The sequence below is a fragment of the Armigeres subalbatus genome, chromosome 3 (assembly GCF_024139115.2).
Source record: "Armigeres subalbatus isolate Guangzhou_Male chromosome 3, GZ_Asu_2, whole genome shotgun sequence".
Lineage (NCBI taxonomy): Eukaryota > Metazoa > Arthropoda > Insecta > Diptera > Culicidae > Armigeres > Armigeres subalbatus.
The window spans coordinates 408,275,956-408,291,983 of NC_085141.1; the positions used below are offsets into that span (position 1 = coordinate 408,275,956).

The 16,028-nt window shown below is 38.1% G+C and overlaps 1 protein-coding gene across 3 annotated transcripts in view; it reads left to right on the forward strand.

The window, feature by feature from the left end:
- LOC134227100 (lysophosphatidylserine lipase ABHD12-like) overlaps window positions 1-16,028 on the forward strand; it is a 51,737-nt gene that overhangs the window by 28,352 nt on the left and 7,357 nt on the right. For 2 of the 3 annotated variants that reach the window (XM_062708370.1, XM_062708368.1), the window contains 4 exons: window positions 12,672-12,790; window positions 12,851-13,029; window positions 13,851-14,396; window positions 14,461-14,622. In XM_062708370.1, the coding sequence (XP_062564354.1) occupies window positions 12,672-12,790; window positions 12,851-13,029; window positions 13,851-14,396; window positions 14,461-14,622 (1,006 nt within the window). Of the gene's footprint in view, window positions 1-12,259; window positions 12,600-12,671; window positions 12,791-12,850; window positions 13,030-13,850; window positions 14,397-14,460; window positions 14,623-16,028 lie in introns of those variants that run through there. The other variant, XM_062708369.1, reaches the window with a different exon arrangement.

Sequence of the window (16,028 nt, forward strand, 5' to 3'; positions counted from 1 at the left end):
GGAGGGGGGCTTACGTAATAAGCGTACGACCCCTCACCTTCTTTTTATTCTTCTTATTGGCGTTACATCACCCACTGGGATATTGCCGCCTTGCAGTTTAGTGTTCTTGCTCTTCCACAGTTATTAACTGCGAGGTTTCTAAGCCAGTTATAATTTTTGTATTCGTATATCATGAGGCTAACACGATAATACTTTATGCCCAGGGTAGTCAAGAAAATGTCCAAACCGAAAATTGCCTAGACCGGTAACGGGAATCGAATTCAGCCACCTTCAGCATGGTCTTGCTTTGTAGCCACCTATCTATCCGCTAAGCTAAGGAGTACCTCACCATCGTGTTTAAATAGCTCTCCTGGTAGTTGTCCACGCCAGGGGCTATGTTGTTTTTCAGCCTACCAATCTCCTGGATTTCATGGATATCTGGAGCCGGAAAACGCGCATGCTCCCAAGTTCACCACCATGATGCCATCGTTCTCTGCCACATCATTATTCAGGTGCTCTTCTTAGTACTGCCGTCACTTTTCGATCATCTTACGCTCATCCCTATTAAGAAGGTTCCCGTTTATGTCCTTACACATATCAGACTGTGGCACGTGGCCCCTACGTGAAAGGTTCAGCTTCTCATAAAACTTTCGTGCGTTATTATACCCAAGTAACAATTTGCATGCTTGTTGGATTTATTTTATTCTTATAAGTAGTAGATTTATGACAGCAGTCACCATGGCTAGTTGCTCATTCTTATTGGCGATCCTATTGCTATCAATAAACCTATTATAAACTTACTGAAAAAGCTTCAAACGTCTATTGCCGATTGATATTATAAGCACGTAGAGCTGTGATGAAGAGCGTAATTAAACCTATTTTCAAAACTCGATCAAAGCCAACATTTTTGGTCGTAATATGGTCAAATTAATAACTCCAATAAGAATATTTACATTTCGAAGAGTTCATAACGGTGTTTAACGAGCAACATTATTTTGATCGAAATCAATGGTGTCCATATTAAAAACGAAGATGCATTTTCAAGTCAGTCACTGAAATTCATGATTAGATGATATTTTCTGCGCGAAAATCACATTTTTGGTAATTGATATGAATAACCAATATATTTTGGTGTGAAATCGATAGATTCTGTGAAGATATGATATTGCTGTTATAATCATTTTGAATTTATTAGCCAGAATTATATTATTTTGCAGACGCGTAGTGTTCAATCTTATTTGTGCATGCATTAGCTTTTACCATGGAATCGATCGCGCACCTCATTTTCATGATAGTACATTGGAAAACAAACCATAAAAATATTATTTTGTAATCATCATCATCATGATTTTCATCAACAATTTTTTTTGTTATTATTTTTCTGCAATATTTTGTTTCTCTTTTTTCAAAGTAACATTTTTGACAGCTGCCACAGCCAAACTCCCTTTTTTTGAGGGCTGATTATTGATTATTCCTTCAAAACTTCTCACAAACTGTGCAGTTGGCGGTCATTTCCTCTATGTCATTAGTCATTCCAGGCCAGAAAAACTGTATCATTGCTCTAGAAAACGTTTTTTCCCGCTCCTACATAAGTGCGGTGAGTGCAACCATTTGCAGATGGTTGTTTGAAGTCCAGTAGGTACCACCAGTCGGTGATACCTACTTGTAAAATAATTGACTGAAGTCGTCCAGTTTGTGATATGACAGCCATCCATTCTCAACATAGTTGACGATACGCATGAACCGTTAATCTTGATTCAGCTTCGCTGCATAGGGGAAGTGGGGGTAGCACGCCCATAGGGGTTAAAACGCGCCACCCCTGAATAAGGTTAAATATCCCCATTTTGATTATTTTCAATAGTCTATACGATAAAGCAATGAAAAATATTGCCATTGGATACATATATTTCATGATTTTTCTCTAGTTATACATGAAAAACTCGAAAAAACGATTTTTGCGTGTTTTGATGCAATTCTAGCTCTGTGGAATTTAGTCTTTCTGTCGCTGTTATACATTGATAAATTAATAATTGAGCCATGAGCCATGCTGCTTACTCGTGTTCTTTATGTTCCACACGAAATCGTCGTCAAAAATGGTTTTAAAACGATTTTATGGGCCTTCAAACTTCTGAGGTCGGTGTGGGGCATTACGCCCATGCTCATTTCGTATGACCGAAACAGCTGAAACATTCGGTTAATTGCCTTAATGTAGGCAATTAGAATGAAAATCAGTACGATAAGCACATGCGCGTTTTAACCCATCCACTGGCGCATCTCACCCCGCATGGTTTCAAAATCATTTTTTTCGGGTGCTTTTTAAAAATCAAATTTCTGTGCAATAAAATGGACAATTAGATATCTGTTATCGGTAGTCAGTCGCAGATATGCTTTTTTTAACGAGGGCATGAACGATGTTATCCAAATCCTCTTGGGCTGCACCAGTGTCTGGAAGAGCAGCTCGCAGCGGCCACCAGCAAACTTTTTCCAGGAGTATACACTAGAGACAGTCCACGATACCTCAGCAAACAAAACTAGTCATACGACGGATCTTATTTCATAGTTTTCTATTCAGTTTTCATAGTTTTCTATCAGGAAGGTATGATTATAAAGTGTATTATTGACGACTTCGTCCGCTTTCGGGACCTACGGATTGTTCACGAGGAAAATGTAGAAAAGGACATTTCACATTCTGCACCAGAATAAGTCATTCGAGGGTTCTGTTCTCAAAGTTTTCGATCAAGAAGCAAGGAATGAATATTAAATGAATATTAGCGATTCAGATCACTTTCGGAACCTATCCATTGCTCCAAGAAATCTGATGAAGGAGACACTTCAGTTTTAGCGCCAAAACAAGTCACTGGACAGCTCTTTTTTCATGGTTTTCTATCAAGAAGCGCAATATGAATATAAAATGGACCATTGAAGACTCTAACCACTTCTGGAATCTACCAACTGCCCGAGGGAAACCTATAGAAGGGGGCATTCTAGTTTTTGCTCCGAAACTAATCATTCGACCGTTGTTTTTTATGGTTTTTGATCAGGAAGCGAGGTTTGAATATAAGATGGACTATTTGAGATTCTGACCGCTTCCGGGACCTACGGATTGCTCCAGGAGAGCCTGTAGAAGGGGACATTTCAGTTTTAGTGCAGAAAAAAGTCATTCGACGACCAGAGGTCATTCGAAAATCATGAAAAAAGAACCGCCGAATGACTAGATTTGGAGACAAAACTTAAATGTCCCCTCTACAGGTTCCCTCGGGGACAATCCGTAGGTCCTGGAAGCGGTCAAAGCCCTCAATGGTCCATTTTATATTCATACCTCGCTTCCTGATATAAAACCATGGAAAATGAACCGTCGAATGACTAGCTTTGGTGCCGAAATTGGAATGTACCCTTATATGGGTTCCCCGGGGACAAATCCGTAAGTCCCGGAAGCGGTCAAAGCCGTCAATGGTCCATTTTACATTCATATCTCGCTTCCCGATAGAAAACCATGAAAAACGAACCGTCGCATGGCTAGCTTTGGTGCCAAAACTGAAATGTCCCCTATACGGGTTTCCCGGGGGCACCCCAGCGACTTCAGAATCTGTCTTTTGGTTGATTTTTCATTCTTGACGTGACAGAAGACTTCTGGAGTGTACTCATAATGAAAAATCGGTCAAAAAGCTTGATGGATTTTTGGCCTGGTCCCTTTTAAAACTCCCGGCACCGGCACCGATTCTAAGCAAATGGCCATATCTCACTTGATTCTGGTCCGATTTCAAATTCCAACATATGGTTCCAATCAGAAAGAGCGCTATTATTTGTGGTTACTAATAATATTCTGTTTTTAACCACAACTTATCCCAATGCCCACCACAAATTAACGGGCCCACCACCTCCGTTTTTTGCCCTTCACACAGCAGTGCATTGAAAGCAGAATGGTAATTAAATTTGACTGTAATATTGGATGGAGCCGTATGCAGAGCAAGACTCAAGTCAGGATGGCGGATAACTCATACATACATACATACCAACTTTTAAAAATTTCTACAAATTTCCTTCGAACATTATATTAACAATTCCACTGGAATTTTTCCAGGTAAGACATTCCATTCCCTCGGAAATCCATCTAGTAGTTCTTTAGGAATTTCCTCCACCATTTCCTTCCAACATTCTTGAACGAATTTTCTGATAGCTCCGTACCAAGTCCTATAGAGATTTCCAAAAGAACTCCTAAAGGAATTACCGATATACTTAAATTTCTTAAAGAATTTCTTTGGACTTTCCTCCAAGAATTCCTTCGGAATTTTCTCCAAGGATTCCTTCAGAAAATCTTCCAGAAAAAGATAAATTCAGAAATTCCTCAAGACTCTAAGAATTTTCTTCAGGTATTCCTTCAGAACTTCCTTCAGACATTATTTCAGGAAAACTAATAATATTCTTTGGGAATTGTTTATCAAAATAAATCGAAACCGTTATTTTTAGAACAATTCTGGATATTTAAGTACAAGGAGAGTGAAGAAAATGTTCAATTTGGTGGGTCACGTACCCCATCGTAGGACCAAGAAATCGTGTGCAATCTGTAACATCTTCCGGCCGTTGCATTTCAGTAATTGCCCTAACATCCTTCTTTAAGGGCTGGACCTCACCATCGTCAAAACTGCTATTGTTTAAGAAAAGGTACTAATCCCAAGTACCAATATACAGTAGATTCTTTAATTGAGCATTGTATAGCCACCCACGATTTGTACATTCACATATGCTATGCTTTAATTGTCATTGCATTTTTCCATAATAAATATGTGTAAGATATAGTGATGACCAGATTTTTAATATGCACAAATTTTGACTGCCCCTGGAATGAATTTTGAAAGTCAATGAGGAATAAGAAATATTCCAAACAATCACAAACTTGTGCGCTAAGTCATTATTTACCTCCCTAATAACCCTTTCTCGATACATTTTATAATGAACGAGTAAGACAGCATCACCGCTAGGTGGATTTCTTTGTTTTTTGCCTTTCTCGTACAACAAAGTTGTACCGAAAGGCTATCATTTCACTACGAAAACGAACTTTTTATAGAAACCTCGGAGACCCATAGTGTTATATACCAATCGACTCAGCTTGACGAGCTGAGAAAATGTCTGTCTGTCCGTGTGTATGTATGTGTGTGTGTGTGTGTGTGTGTGTGTGTGTGTGTGTGTGTGTGTGTGTGTGTGTGTGTGTGTGTGTGTGTGTGTGTGTGTGCACAAAAGCTAAAAAAAAACATTAGATAACTTTTCATATAGTAATTCTGAACCGATTTTCTCGCAACAAGTTTCATTATACAAGGGGCAAAGCCTAGTTCCCTCCCTTCGGATATGTTATCTTGCCGCGATGGGTGGGCTTACGCCATTAGCACTGATATGGCAACCAAAGACATATCCTGTCGTGGTGGTATCACATGTTGACTATTTTTGTTAGGTGCCGCGTCACATATCTGGCATTGGCGCACTAATTCAACGCATGTGCATGTGATCCAACGGACATCGTTTCTTGGAGCCGTGAATGGTAGTGCAGTCAGGCAGAGGCCTTTTTCATCAGTGATAATGATGTGAGTTCTCTTCTTTTCGCAATACTGTTCTGATGCTCTCCCTGTGACACTGAGTCGTAGCCACGCTTACATTTAGCTAGCTAGGCATTTATTGAAAAAAGAAAGTATTCAAGACATTCGTAGGGAATCGACTACTGGATTCACTGAGTAGAAGTTTTTTCGAAACTAGGAACGTGGCGCCAGTTTTATTTTGTAATGCCTCACTTCGAAGAGCAATAATAAAAAATACCACACATTAGAATGATGGTATATGAACAACCTCATGACGGCTTCATTTTTACCAATAAATAGGGAATAGGCGTGATGAAGCTTTACTTTCCCACCGAAAAATGAATCCTATAACTGACCTTGATTAGTACTTTATAGATTATCACCGTGATTAAACAACGATAAAGCTACTTGTTAGAACATTTTAAAGTTATAAGCAACCTTGACAAAAAAATGATAACAGAATAAACTAAATTCTTTAACAGTTTCCACTTTGACATGATATATATTACATTGAGTTTGTAGTGTCGACACAGCTTAAGAACATTGATGAAACCATGACTTAGGTAAACAAAGTGATTTGACGAACGCATACCCTACACCCAGAACAAACAAAATTAATTAATTTTCATTATGCATAAATAAAAGTTATAAAATAGAACACTACGCAATATTTCTTTTATATTTTCAATGTGGTCCCATAAAGCTAACAAAACTTAATAACTTATAATTAGACTATATAACTTTTCAAACCACATAAAAAAAGCTCCAAGGCAAATGAAGAAGACATTACATTTTATACATTGCTTTTAAAAACTAGAAAAACGTAATAATTTTTGAAATTATCATTTTAACCTTTGATCACTGATTAGTTGGCATTCAATTACATTTTGCATTAGTGTCGAGTCGATTCCAAATCCGAACCTCACTTCACCCCATCCTTATCCTACCCCATGGCGTTCAAGTGGTCTGCAAGGACTCTTCTGCCATTACCCTCTCTACTATCGGCCTGGGATTGACTTGCGCTCTCATTGCCCCACCAAACGCTACAAAATGAAAATGAAAATGAATCAAGTTTCATTCTTCAAGGGGCAAAGCCTAGTTGATCACTATTGAATTTGATAACGATCGACCGTTGCTTCTAAAAGTTATAACGAAAATGGTACATCGAACCATATTAGCACCATATAAGGTTGGTGTCTTAGCTAAAATGCAAGAAAGGCAGTATCACTACTTGAGGAAATACAGGGCTGTTACAACAGTCGCGGATTTCGCGATTTTCGCGTTTTTCGCGTTTTTCGCGAATTTCGCGGATTTGCTCTTTCAGTCGCGAAAATCGCGGTTCCGTTAAACGTTGTCGCGAAAATCGCGGATTTATATTTACACTCTCTCTAAAATTCAAAATGTTAATGTTTTTATATGAGTGTATGCGAAGTAAGCAATACTTTGGGATCCAAACACATTTATAACACATTATATATTTAAGTTATTGAATGTTGGTTGATATCCAAACGATATTTGAGAGACCGTCTGTTGACCTAACAACCTAACAACAATCATATAGAAATTCTGGATTTCCGGGACGTTGAATTGTGTTTAGAAATTAGTCTTTGTTCTCAATATTTTTGAGAGTGATTCCCATGAATGTCGTTGCGAATATTGTAAATTATTTTTACAATTTGGGGCTTGACATTTTGTCTATTTTTCTCTCCAAGCATTATATCTCTTTTTATAGTCTCAGTAAATTCTTTGATTCGTTTGAGGTCAACTTTCCCGAAGAACCCATATTTTTAAAAAAATCGAAACAAAAACTGAAAAAGTGTTGCCGGCCAGTAGGATTCGCCTGATTTGGGTTATAATAGCGTATGTTAGGCCAAGTTTGTCAACAGCTCTTTTTTGATTTCTTCTTTTAAATTTTAATAATAGTTAGAGGCGTCAAAAAATATAAATGCTTGAAAAGGTTGATCTTGAATAAAATGAAGAATCGATTGAGTGAAATGTTTGACTGGAGAGTCCAATTACCATCATTGCTTGATTAGATATTTTTTCGGTAAAAAGCGTTTCTGCGATTTACGGGCCAAAATTCATCGTTTCTTCGTTCGCTCGTGCCCTAATTTGTCTAAAACTTTAAGGTACATTGCTCTAAATATAAAGCTGAGGCTTAAGGCATGAGTGGAATCTTTTCAAAATGTCGCTTTTTAAATAACATTTTGCCTCCCACGTGTCAGACTATTTTATCAGCAATGTTCTGTTAGACAAAGTTATAGGACATTTTAAGCGCTATAAGTTCGTTACACCTCATAACTTGATATTCTGTTTTTGAAAAAGGTTTCGAAAAATTAGACAAATTTATGCCAATGACATTATACAACACTGCTTGTGCTTGAGTACATTACATAAATTGAGACACCATGGAAAATCATGGTTGGTTGCAAATCCGACGATCCACTGCTCGCAATAGACGATGCAATCCCTCCGACTGGGTACTTGTATGTTCATGAGGAGTAGAATATCGCAAGTCCTGTATTTTCTCTCTGCGTTTAGACAGGGAAAGTGAGCTGAACAAGTTGCTCGAATTTATTGAACGCGAAATGAACGTCTAAACATTTCCGTTCAATTTACTCGATCGAAAAGAAAGTTGACTTTTGTTTGTATTGACATTTTCAACTTTTGGCAAGTTCATTGAATTCAACTGAGTTGTTCATTTCACTTGCCCTGTCAAAAGGTAGCGTAAGGATTCTAGTCATCTAAATAGTAAACACATTTCAAGTTATTGCTCTTCAATATTACCATTAACCAAATTGTGATCTACGTGTGACCAACGCCATCTAAACAACCTCCTTAGAAACTCGTATCAATGTTAGTTCTAGTGTGTAGAATCCAAACTGGCGGTTTCCCACTTTGGTTCCACCATGAGTTCGGAGTCGTCAACTGTTCTTATTACTCTATATCCAAATTCATGCTACTGAAGGCCTCTAAACCCTTGAATTGAATGCGAAATAGCCATCAACTATTTTGGCTGCATTTGAAAGTCAGTTCTGCTTGAACGTATAACGTTTTGCGAGTTTATTCTTTTGATAAAATAATGTATCTTGGTATGAAACGTCATGTACTTTATTTTCAGTGAAATTTAAATCTGTGAACTTTGACATCAAAACTCTATGAAGTGAGAAAGCCTGGAGGCTATTAGGAATGCAACGATCTATTTAAATATTTATAAATCATAAAATTATTTCTGATTCGCCATTCAAAACATCATGAGACATAATTTTTCATTCATTTTTTAGAATGATCAAAGCAATTGATAGATTAAAAGCAACAGTATTTATATTTTGCATTGAAATGTGTTTTTACGTGATAGTTCGCTTATTTTTGTTTGTCGCGGTTTTGTTTTTGTAGCCGCGGATTTCATTTTGTTAGCGAATTTCGCGGATTGGAATTTGGTCAGTTTGTAACAGCCCTGGAAATAAGTTGGTTTTTTTTTCAACAAAACTGCAGCATAAGACGTCAAACACTTGTAATATATTTTCCGAATCAATTCTTCCCCACGCATTGTTTGCATAGATGCAAATCGAGAGTAAGCATTTATTCATTATGATTGTAGGGTAAAGTGTGCAATAGTGGACCCCAAACCAATAGAGGACCCTCCAGCCATTTTTGCATAATTACAGCACAATGTAAACATTTTGCTATTAAATTCCATCGGGAGAACCTGCCTTACAGTCCTATGATTTGATTACATGCATTGGAAATGCTATGAAAAGTAAAATTAGATGACTTTTCACAATTTTATAAAAAGTAAACACGAGAGTGTCCATTATAGGAATATTTTGGGGTGTCCATAATAGGGAAGAAGAACGTCCCGAAACGAAACATGAAAATCAAATGAAGTGTCGACTATAGGGAAGCAATTTCCTATTATGGACCCCCAGGAGGTCTACTATAGGGCGAATTCAGTCAGACTTCAAAATGGTAATTTCAACTAATGACGTCGTGTATTTGAGTGTTTTATGTATGTATCGTGAAGAGGAAATGCTGAACTTGTTATTAGATATCAAGCAGAATTATTATGTTCAAAATTTTCAATCCTTATGACAGGAAGAGCAAAAATCCGCTACTAGGGGGTCCACTATTGGGCATTTTACCCTAAATTAGAAATTATTCTAATTAAAATTAGGTCTCTACTTCTTTCTCATTTATGTTTTTTTTGCCTTTCTCGTACAACAAAGTTGTACCGAAAGGCTATCATTTCACTCCATTTTTATGTGTGCACAAAAGCTAAGAGAAACATTATCCAACTTAGTATACATATAGTAATTTTCAATCGATTTTCTAGCAACAAGTTGCATCCGACAGATAGCAAGGCCTAGTTGATAACTATTGAATTTGATAACGATTGACCATTACGTTTAAAAATTATAAAGAAAATTGTGTATCGAACCATACAAGGTTGGTGTCTTGGCTAAATGCGAGAAAGGCAGTATCACTACTAGGTGCATTAAGGACATAGTTTTAAGAGTACCACTATGGCCGCCAATATGGCACCGGACCTTCCACGGACCAACCCCACACCTCCCGCACTCCTCTCCCATCAACATTCGAATGCATCGAACAGCATCGAACAAAAGTTTAAAATTCAAATTACTAACCTGCTCACAGCATATTTATTCACTTCCCGTGATAATGAACATGTTTATCCAAAGAGTCCCATGCATTTCGGCTCGAATAATATAATAAATCAGCAGTTTCGTGCCAATTTATTAGCCGTTCGCGATTTGGTGGGCTTATCACTGCACTTCACTTCTCCTCAAAGGGCACTGAAAAAATCAAGTTTTCACTCACTTCTCCGTACATGAGGAGCCCGAAATGTTGATGGAATGCAAATTAAACATCACTTTTCGAAATCAGTCACTTGTTTAAACCGAAAACTTAATATAAACTGCTAATTTTGCCCGAAAAAAAACGATTAAAAACTGATCGCGGAGCGAATGTAAACAACGGCACCGGCAGCAGCAAACTAATAATTAGGGTGGCTCAAAAATAATTTTGCTCCCGCTCAGTCAATTGTGATTTATAATTTGGGTGTCATCCGATGGTTTGGGCTAGTTTGAATAGAGTCTTACCATGCACAAGTCGTTTCAGGCTTGTATGACAGTTTATATGGCGAGATTGAATTTAACATTATTCTGATTGTGGTGCTTCGTCATTGGGCCCTGGCGAGGGGGGAGACCATATGACTGGATGAAATATTCAAGAGCTTCAACTCCATAGACAATCCATATTGAATGGTCGTTCCAATAGTTGCGAGTCGATTTTAATCGAGGTTGCGAATCTTTAGCATGATAATTAGGCTTCTCAGAAGGCATCAGTGAAACGTGCAATTCAACAAAATATCCAGAATTTGTCTGTGATATCTATCTCACCAGGGGCAGATACTGCTAGTCTAGTCTAGTCTACACTATCGCACCAGGGGCAGATGCTTCATAGAAAAAGTGTGACATGGGGGTGAGTGGGTTATAAAATGCTATTTTTGCGTTACGTAATCAATAAATCTTTTCTGCGGTGCGGTTTTCTTTCAGGGAAGTCTCTGGAATGTTGCTTTCAGCTATGTGGATTCTATTTCGCCAGCGTATGGAGGGGAGGCACTGTAGCCAGTGTAATAAAAGGTTTTGTTTCCATACTAGTTTTCATACAAACTTGAACAGGCATGCGCTCAACCACTTTTTGTTCAAATCGGTTTTTGGAGGACACTCGGAGCATGGGACGGAATCGAGTGAGCGTGGTGGTGCTGGGTCGTTTTTTGAACCACCCTACTAATATTCTTTGTTTTTTTTTTAATACGACACCAATACTACTACAGTATATGACAGTTTTTATTGTACAAATACTTTCAAAGCTTTGTTTTGGTACTTAACCCACCTTCACCTTAAATTGGTTTTTAATTTGGTGCTTACAAGTCAATCTAAAATTCGAAATACTTGAGGACATTGAAATTCAACTTTGCAAACTTGAAAATGTAGGTCGTGTTCTATTCTGGACATCATCAGGTCGTGTTCTATTCTAGACATCATCCTCCTGTTTTTATTGCCTTTCTCGTATACGGAAACGCTATAAAATATCTCCTAAACCGACAGAAAATTCCGAGACCTATAGTGTGGGTATACAAAAAGAAACGCAATGACTTCGGAACGCAATGTTCGATCGGGCTTATTTTCAATAATTAAAAAAAGGCCACATTCCGCGTCGAATGCAACCTGCTAGCAAATCGGTGTTTTTCACTCCCTAAAAAAATCTAAATCTACCTTTTTTGCGGAGTTGCTAAAATGCATTGAAATGAATGCAAATAAATGTTAGGCGCTGGAAATAATGCAGTTGCTTTTTAGACCTGTCTAATAAGTTTGTCTCTTCATATTTTACAACGCGCGAGAAAGGCACCACTAACTCTATGTGGATTATCCTGTTTTTTTTTTAACCCGCAAACTCACCATCAGCGAAATCGGTGTGAAACCACGTTGTTTATATGTACAGTACGATAATACATATAATACTTCGCCGCACGTTTCTGAAGTGCAAGGCTACACCCGCCGTGCTCCGCATGGCCTCCGAAATTTTCCTGTACCGCATCTCTTCGATTTATATCGCGAAATGAAAATAAACTAATCTATAATTGCACTTGCGCTGCATGCCGTCAGACGGACCAACTTAGTCAGACCGGCTTAGCCATCCACGCGAGAGAGTTGCGATTTATAGTGCTAGTCGACTGAGGGGTGGATTCGGTTCTAGAACGCGACTCAAAATCGTCCCAGCTATCGTAAGCACTGGCCACCCCCGTTTAGGGTCAAGTTCAGACATCCGACGATCGGCGGCGGGTTCTTCAGAACGTGATCTCGTCGTTGAGATCGCCAAAGATAGATCAGGACGTCCGAGAAGATCGAAGAGAAGGGGCGTCACCGACGCTCAAGTGATTTGTATTGTACTGCATTTAGCCATAGTCTAGTCGCCCTGGCTCAGCAGGATGCCTTATTTTGCGATCCAAAAGCAATCCATTCTTGTGAAGTGCGCCCTCGGTCATGATCTTATGTAACCACTTTGTAAATTGTTCTCTCTTTTCGGTATCTCTCGTTGCAGAATCGGTTTAACGACGTGCAAGATCTGCATCCTGGTGTTTGTGATCATTTTCATCGTGCTGCCATTGATATTTAAATTCTCGTTTGCCCTGCAGAAAAGCATCCTATTCCTCACATTCAGTGAGTACAATTTCTGTTTGGGTGGCAAAATTGAATAATTCATTTATCCCGTAATTTTAGTTTCCTACCCGCCGAATGTTGATCTCAAACGACCAGAGAAAAGCGGTTTGTACGCGACGCGAAATTTCATCGTCACTTATCGGGACCAGGAAGACGACGTCGATGTGGGTGTTGCGGTATGGCACGTGCTTCCCAATGATCTGGTGCGGCGTTTCTGGAAGGAACTGCAAATTAACGAGGTAAGCTTAACTGATAAGGCGTGCTCTACAATTGGGGCAATTGGGCTTAATTCCCGTTCACATGTTGGCCGGTAAATTTGAAAACATGTTTTTTTTTGTTCTTTTTTCTCATTCTCTGGGTACGTTGCAGATGTTTTCATTTTGTGTCACTTTATCGTTGTCGTTACGAATAGCACGTTTAACGTGAACAGACAGAAACATATGCGCAAAATAAGGTCTGAATGCAAAATTTCACGCGGAGAATCTAGAGCGAGACCAGTCTCGTGCACGGATATATGTATGTACCATAAATAACAAAAATAAGAATTACTCGATCTCTGTGATAATTGTGAATTGAATAATGACATTGAGCTTCTGCACTGCAACGAAAGTCAAAATGATTTTGATAAAAGCAATTGCTTTGCCAACAAGATATTTTTTATAGGAAACTGCAAAAATATTGAACTTGAAACGACCTTGATTTGCAACTAAAATTAAACTCAAATGTGTCAGATTTTTTTTTTCGAATGATCCGTTACTTGTGACTCGTAAAGCAATATAACTTTTGATAGACATTGCTTTTTTGGAAAAATGTTTTTTCAACGCACTAGTTTGATTGGTGGCTAAGCATTTTCTTTTTAATTTAATTCAGGAACTGAGACTGAGTCTCAGCAGATGGGAATACTAAAAATATTGTACAGCATCACAGTGAAAGTTATCGAATAGCGAAGTATATAACTATAAAATTCTATTCAACTTTTTTTTAACAATAATCCGACAAGTCGTGACTATTTTGATATAAATCATTCAGTAAACTTTGTTCTCGTTATCATATTTTTCAGCCTACTCTATCTAACATGACAGCACCGGAGGATGTGCGGGACAAAGTGGACGCATTAGTTAGCGAAGATACCACACAGTATCGTGGAATCGAGCGGATTTTGCACCGCTCAAACCTGAACTTGGACGATGAATCCACCCAGAAGGATTTGTTTGAGGAGACTCTCCGAGCCACCACCAATGATATCGTGCTGTACCTACATGGAAATACTGCCTCAAGGGGGGCATCCCACCGGGTGGAGCTGTACAAGTTGCTGCGAAGTCTCAATTACCACGTGGTGACCCTGGACTACCGAGGATACGGGGATTCGGCCAGCATTTCCCCAACCGAGCGAGGCGTCGTGTACGACGCCTTGGCCGTGTATCAGTATATAACCAGTATTAGTAAAAATCCAATTTACCTGTGGGGCCATTCGCTGGGGACGGGGGTGGCTACGCATTTGCTATCGCTTTTGACGGACATGAGCTTGCCGGGCCCGAAAGCGGTGGTGCTAGAAAGCCCTTTCAATAACATTCGGGAGGAGATTTGTGCTCATCCGTTTTCTAAGGTAGCGATTATCTTTGAACATTCATCAATGGAATTAACTTTGCATTAACGATATCTATTTTTAGTTGTATCGGCATCTTCCATGGTTCGACTACACAATATCACGTCCAATGTATGCCAATGAACTGCGTTTTGAGTCCGATCAACACATCGCAGAATTTAGACAGCCGGTGTTGATTTTGCATGCTGAGGATGATCATGTTGTCCCGTTCAATTTAGGTTATAAGGTAAGTAAATATACAACTTAGAAACAATCAAATGAATTATATTTTTCTGTAATAGACAACAATTAATCCCCCATAAGTCACCTATACAACAATTTGGCGAAACAATTTAAAAAATATATAAATCTGTTCTGGGTTGGCAGGAAAAATTATTTATTGCATTAGATATCAAATCTCCCGAAATTTTAAAATTGCATGCGCTGTTGAATTCAATTTAAAAAAAAATCGTTCATGTATACGCACAGCAATTCAAAAATTCCGAGTATTTTGAAGGAAATATATTTAAAAAATCTGAGGGCACCTTTCAAACTTTATCAAAGCAAGTTCTTTGAGAAGGATTAATTTCCCCCGAATATTTTAAAAGTCGATTTTTGACCGCACTCCAAAAAATCAGTAAAGTTAAATACTATATTTCTTAGAGAGTCTGTGTGGAAATCGCGTATATTTATTTATTTTTGGCTGTGATATATCGGAATTCAGAAAAGGGGATCAAGTCTCCCGGTCTCCCCTAATATGCTGAATCGTCTGTACTGATAAAAATGAAACCATTCCATCACAATTTTAGGTTATTTGGTTTGTTTGTGTTGTTTTATAAGTTGTTTTCTAAATATGGGGGCATACCTCATTATCCTCCTATGTAAACGTTTGGCCTCTAATATTTTTGTTGATTTGACAGATTTGATGAAGGATTGGCTAGGAAATAAATTATTGCGTAGTTATCATAGATAGGGAATCAAGTCTTCCTAAATTATAATATTACATGCGCTGTCGAAATCCATAACAAAAATTATTCGTGAATACGCACAGCAAGTAGAACATTCTGCGTGTTTAGAAAAATATTTTAAAAAAATAGAGAGCGTCGACTACTTTTACCAAAGCAAATTCTTGGAAAGGGATCAATTTCTCCCGAATACTTTTTTTCGTCGATTTTAGACTCCAAAGAATAGATCGTATAAATAACAACAATAATTCAAAGACTGTCACATTTAAGTAAGGTTAAATTTTATATTTCTTAAAGAGGCTGTGTGGACCTTCCCCGACTTAAATTCATTTATTTTTTTTATTTTTTTTTGTTACATTATTTTTAACATTTCAAGTGGTTGGCTACTTGGCCCTTCATCTTTGATTCGTAATGGTTGGAATTTAAATGTAATTAATATTATCTAATGTATCAGAATAGCCTTAAGGAGGCATTGATTAATTTAGAAAATTTGATAACCTAACTACTATGTACACTCTTATTTATAATAATAATTTTATAACTTAAATTGGAACTAGCGCATTTGACATGGTAGACCAATTGATCCAAACTCCAGAACAGATTGGAGAATCAAAAACATGTGGTGGGCGCATGGGCTCTACGAACTTGACTATGACTTGACTGGTCGATTTCAGATAGCTTTCGAGTG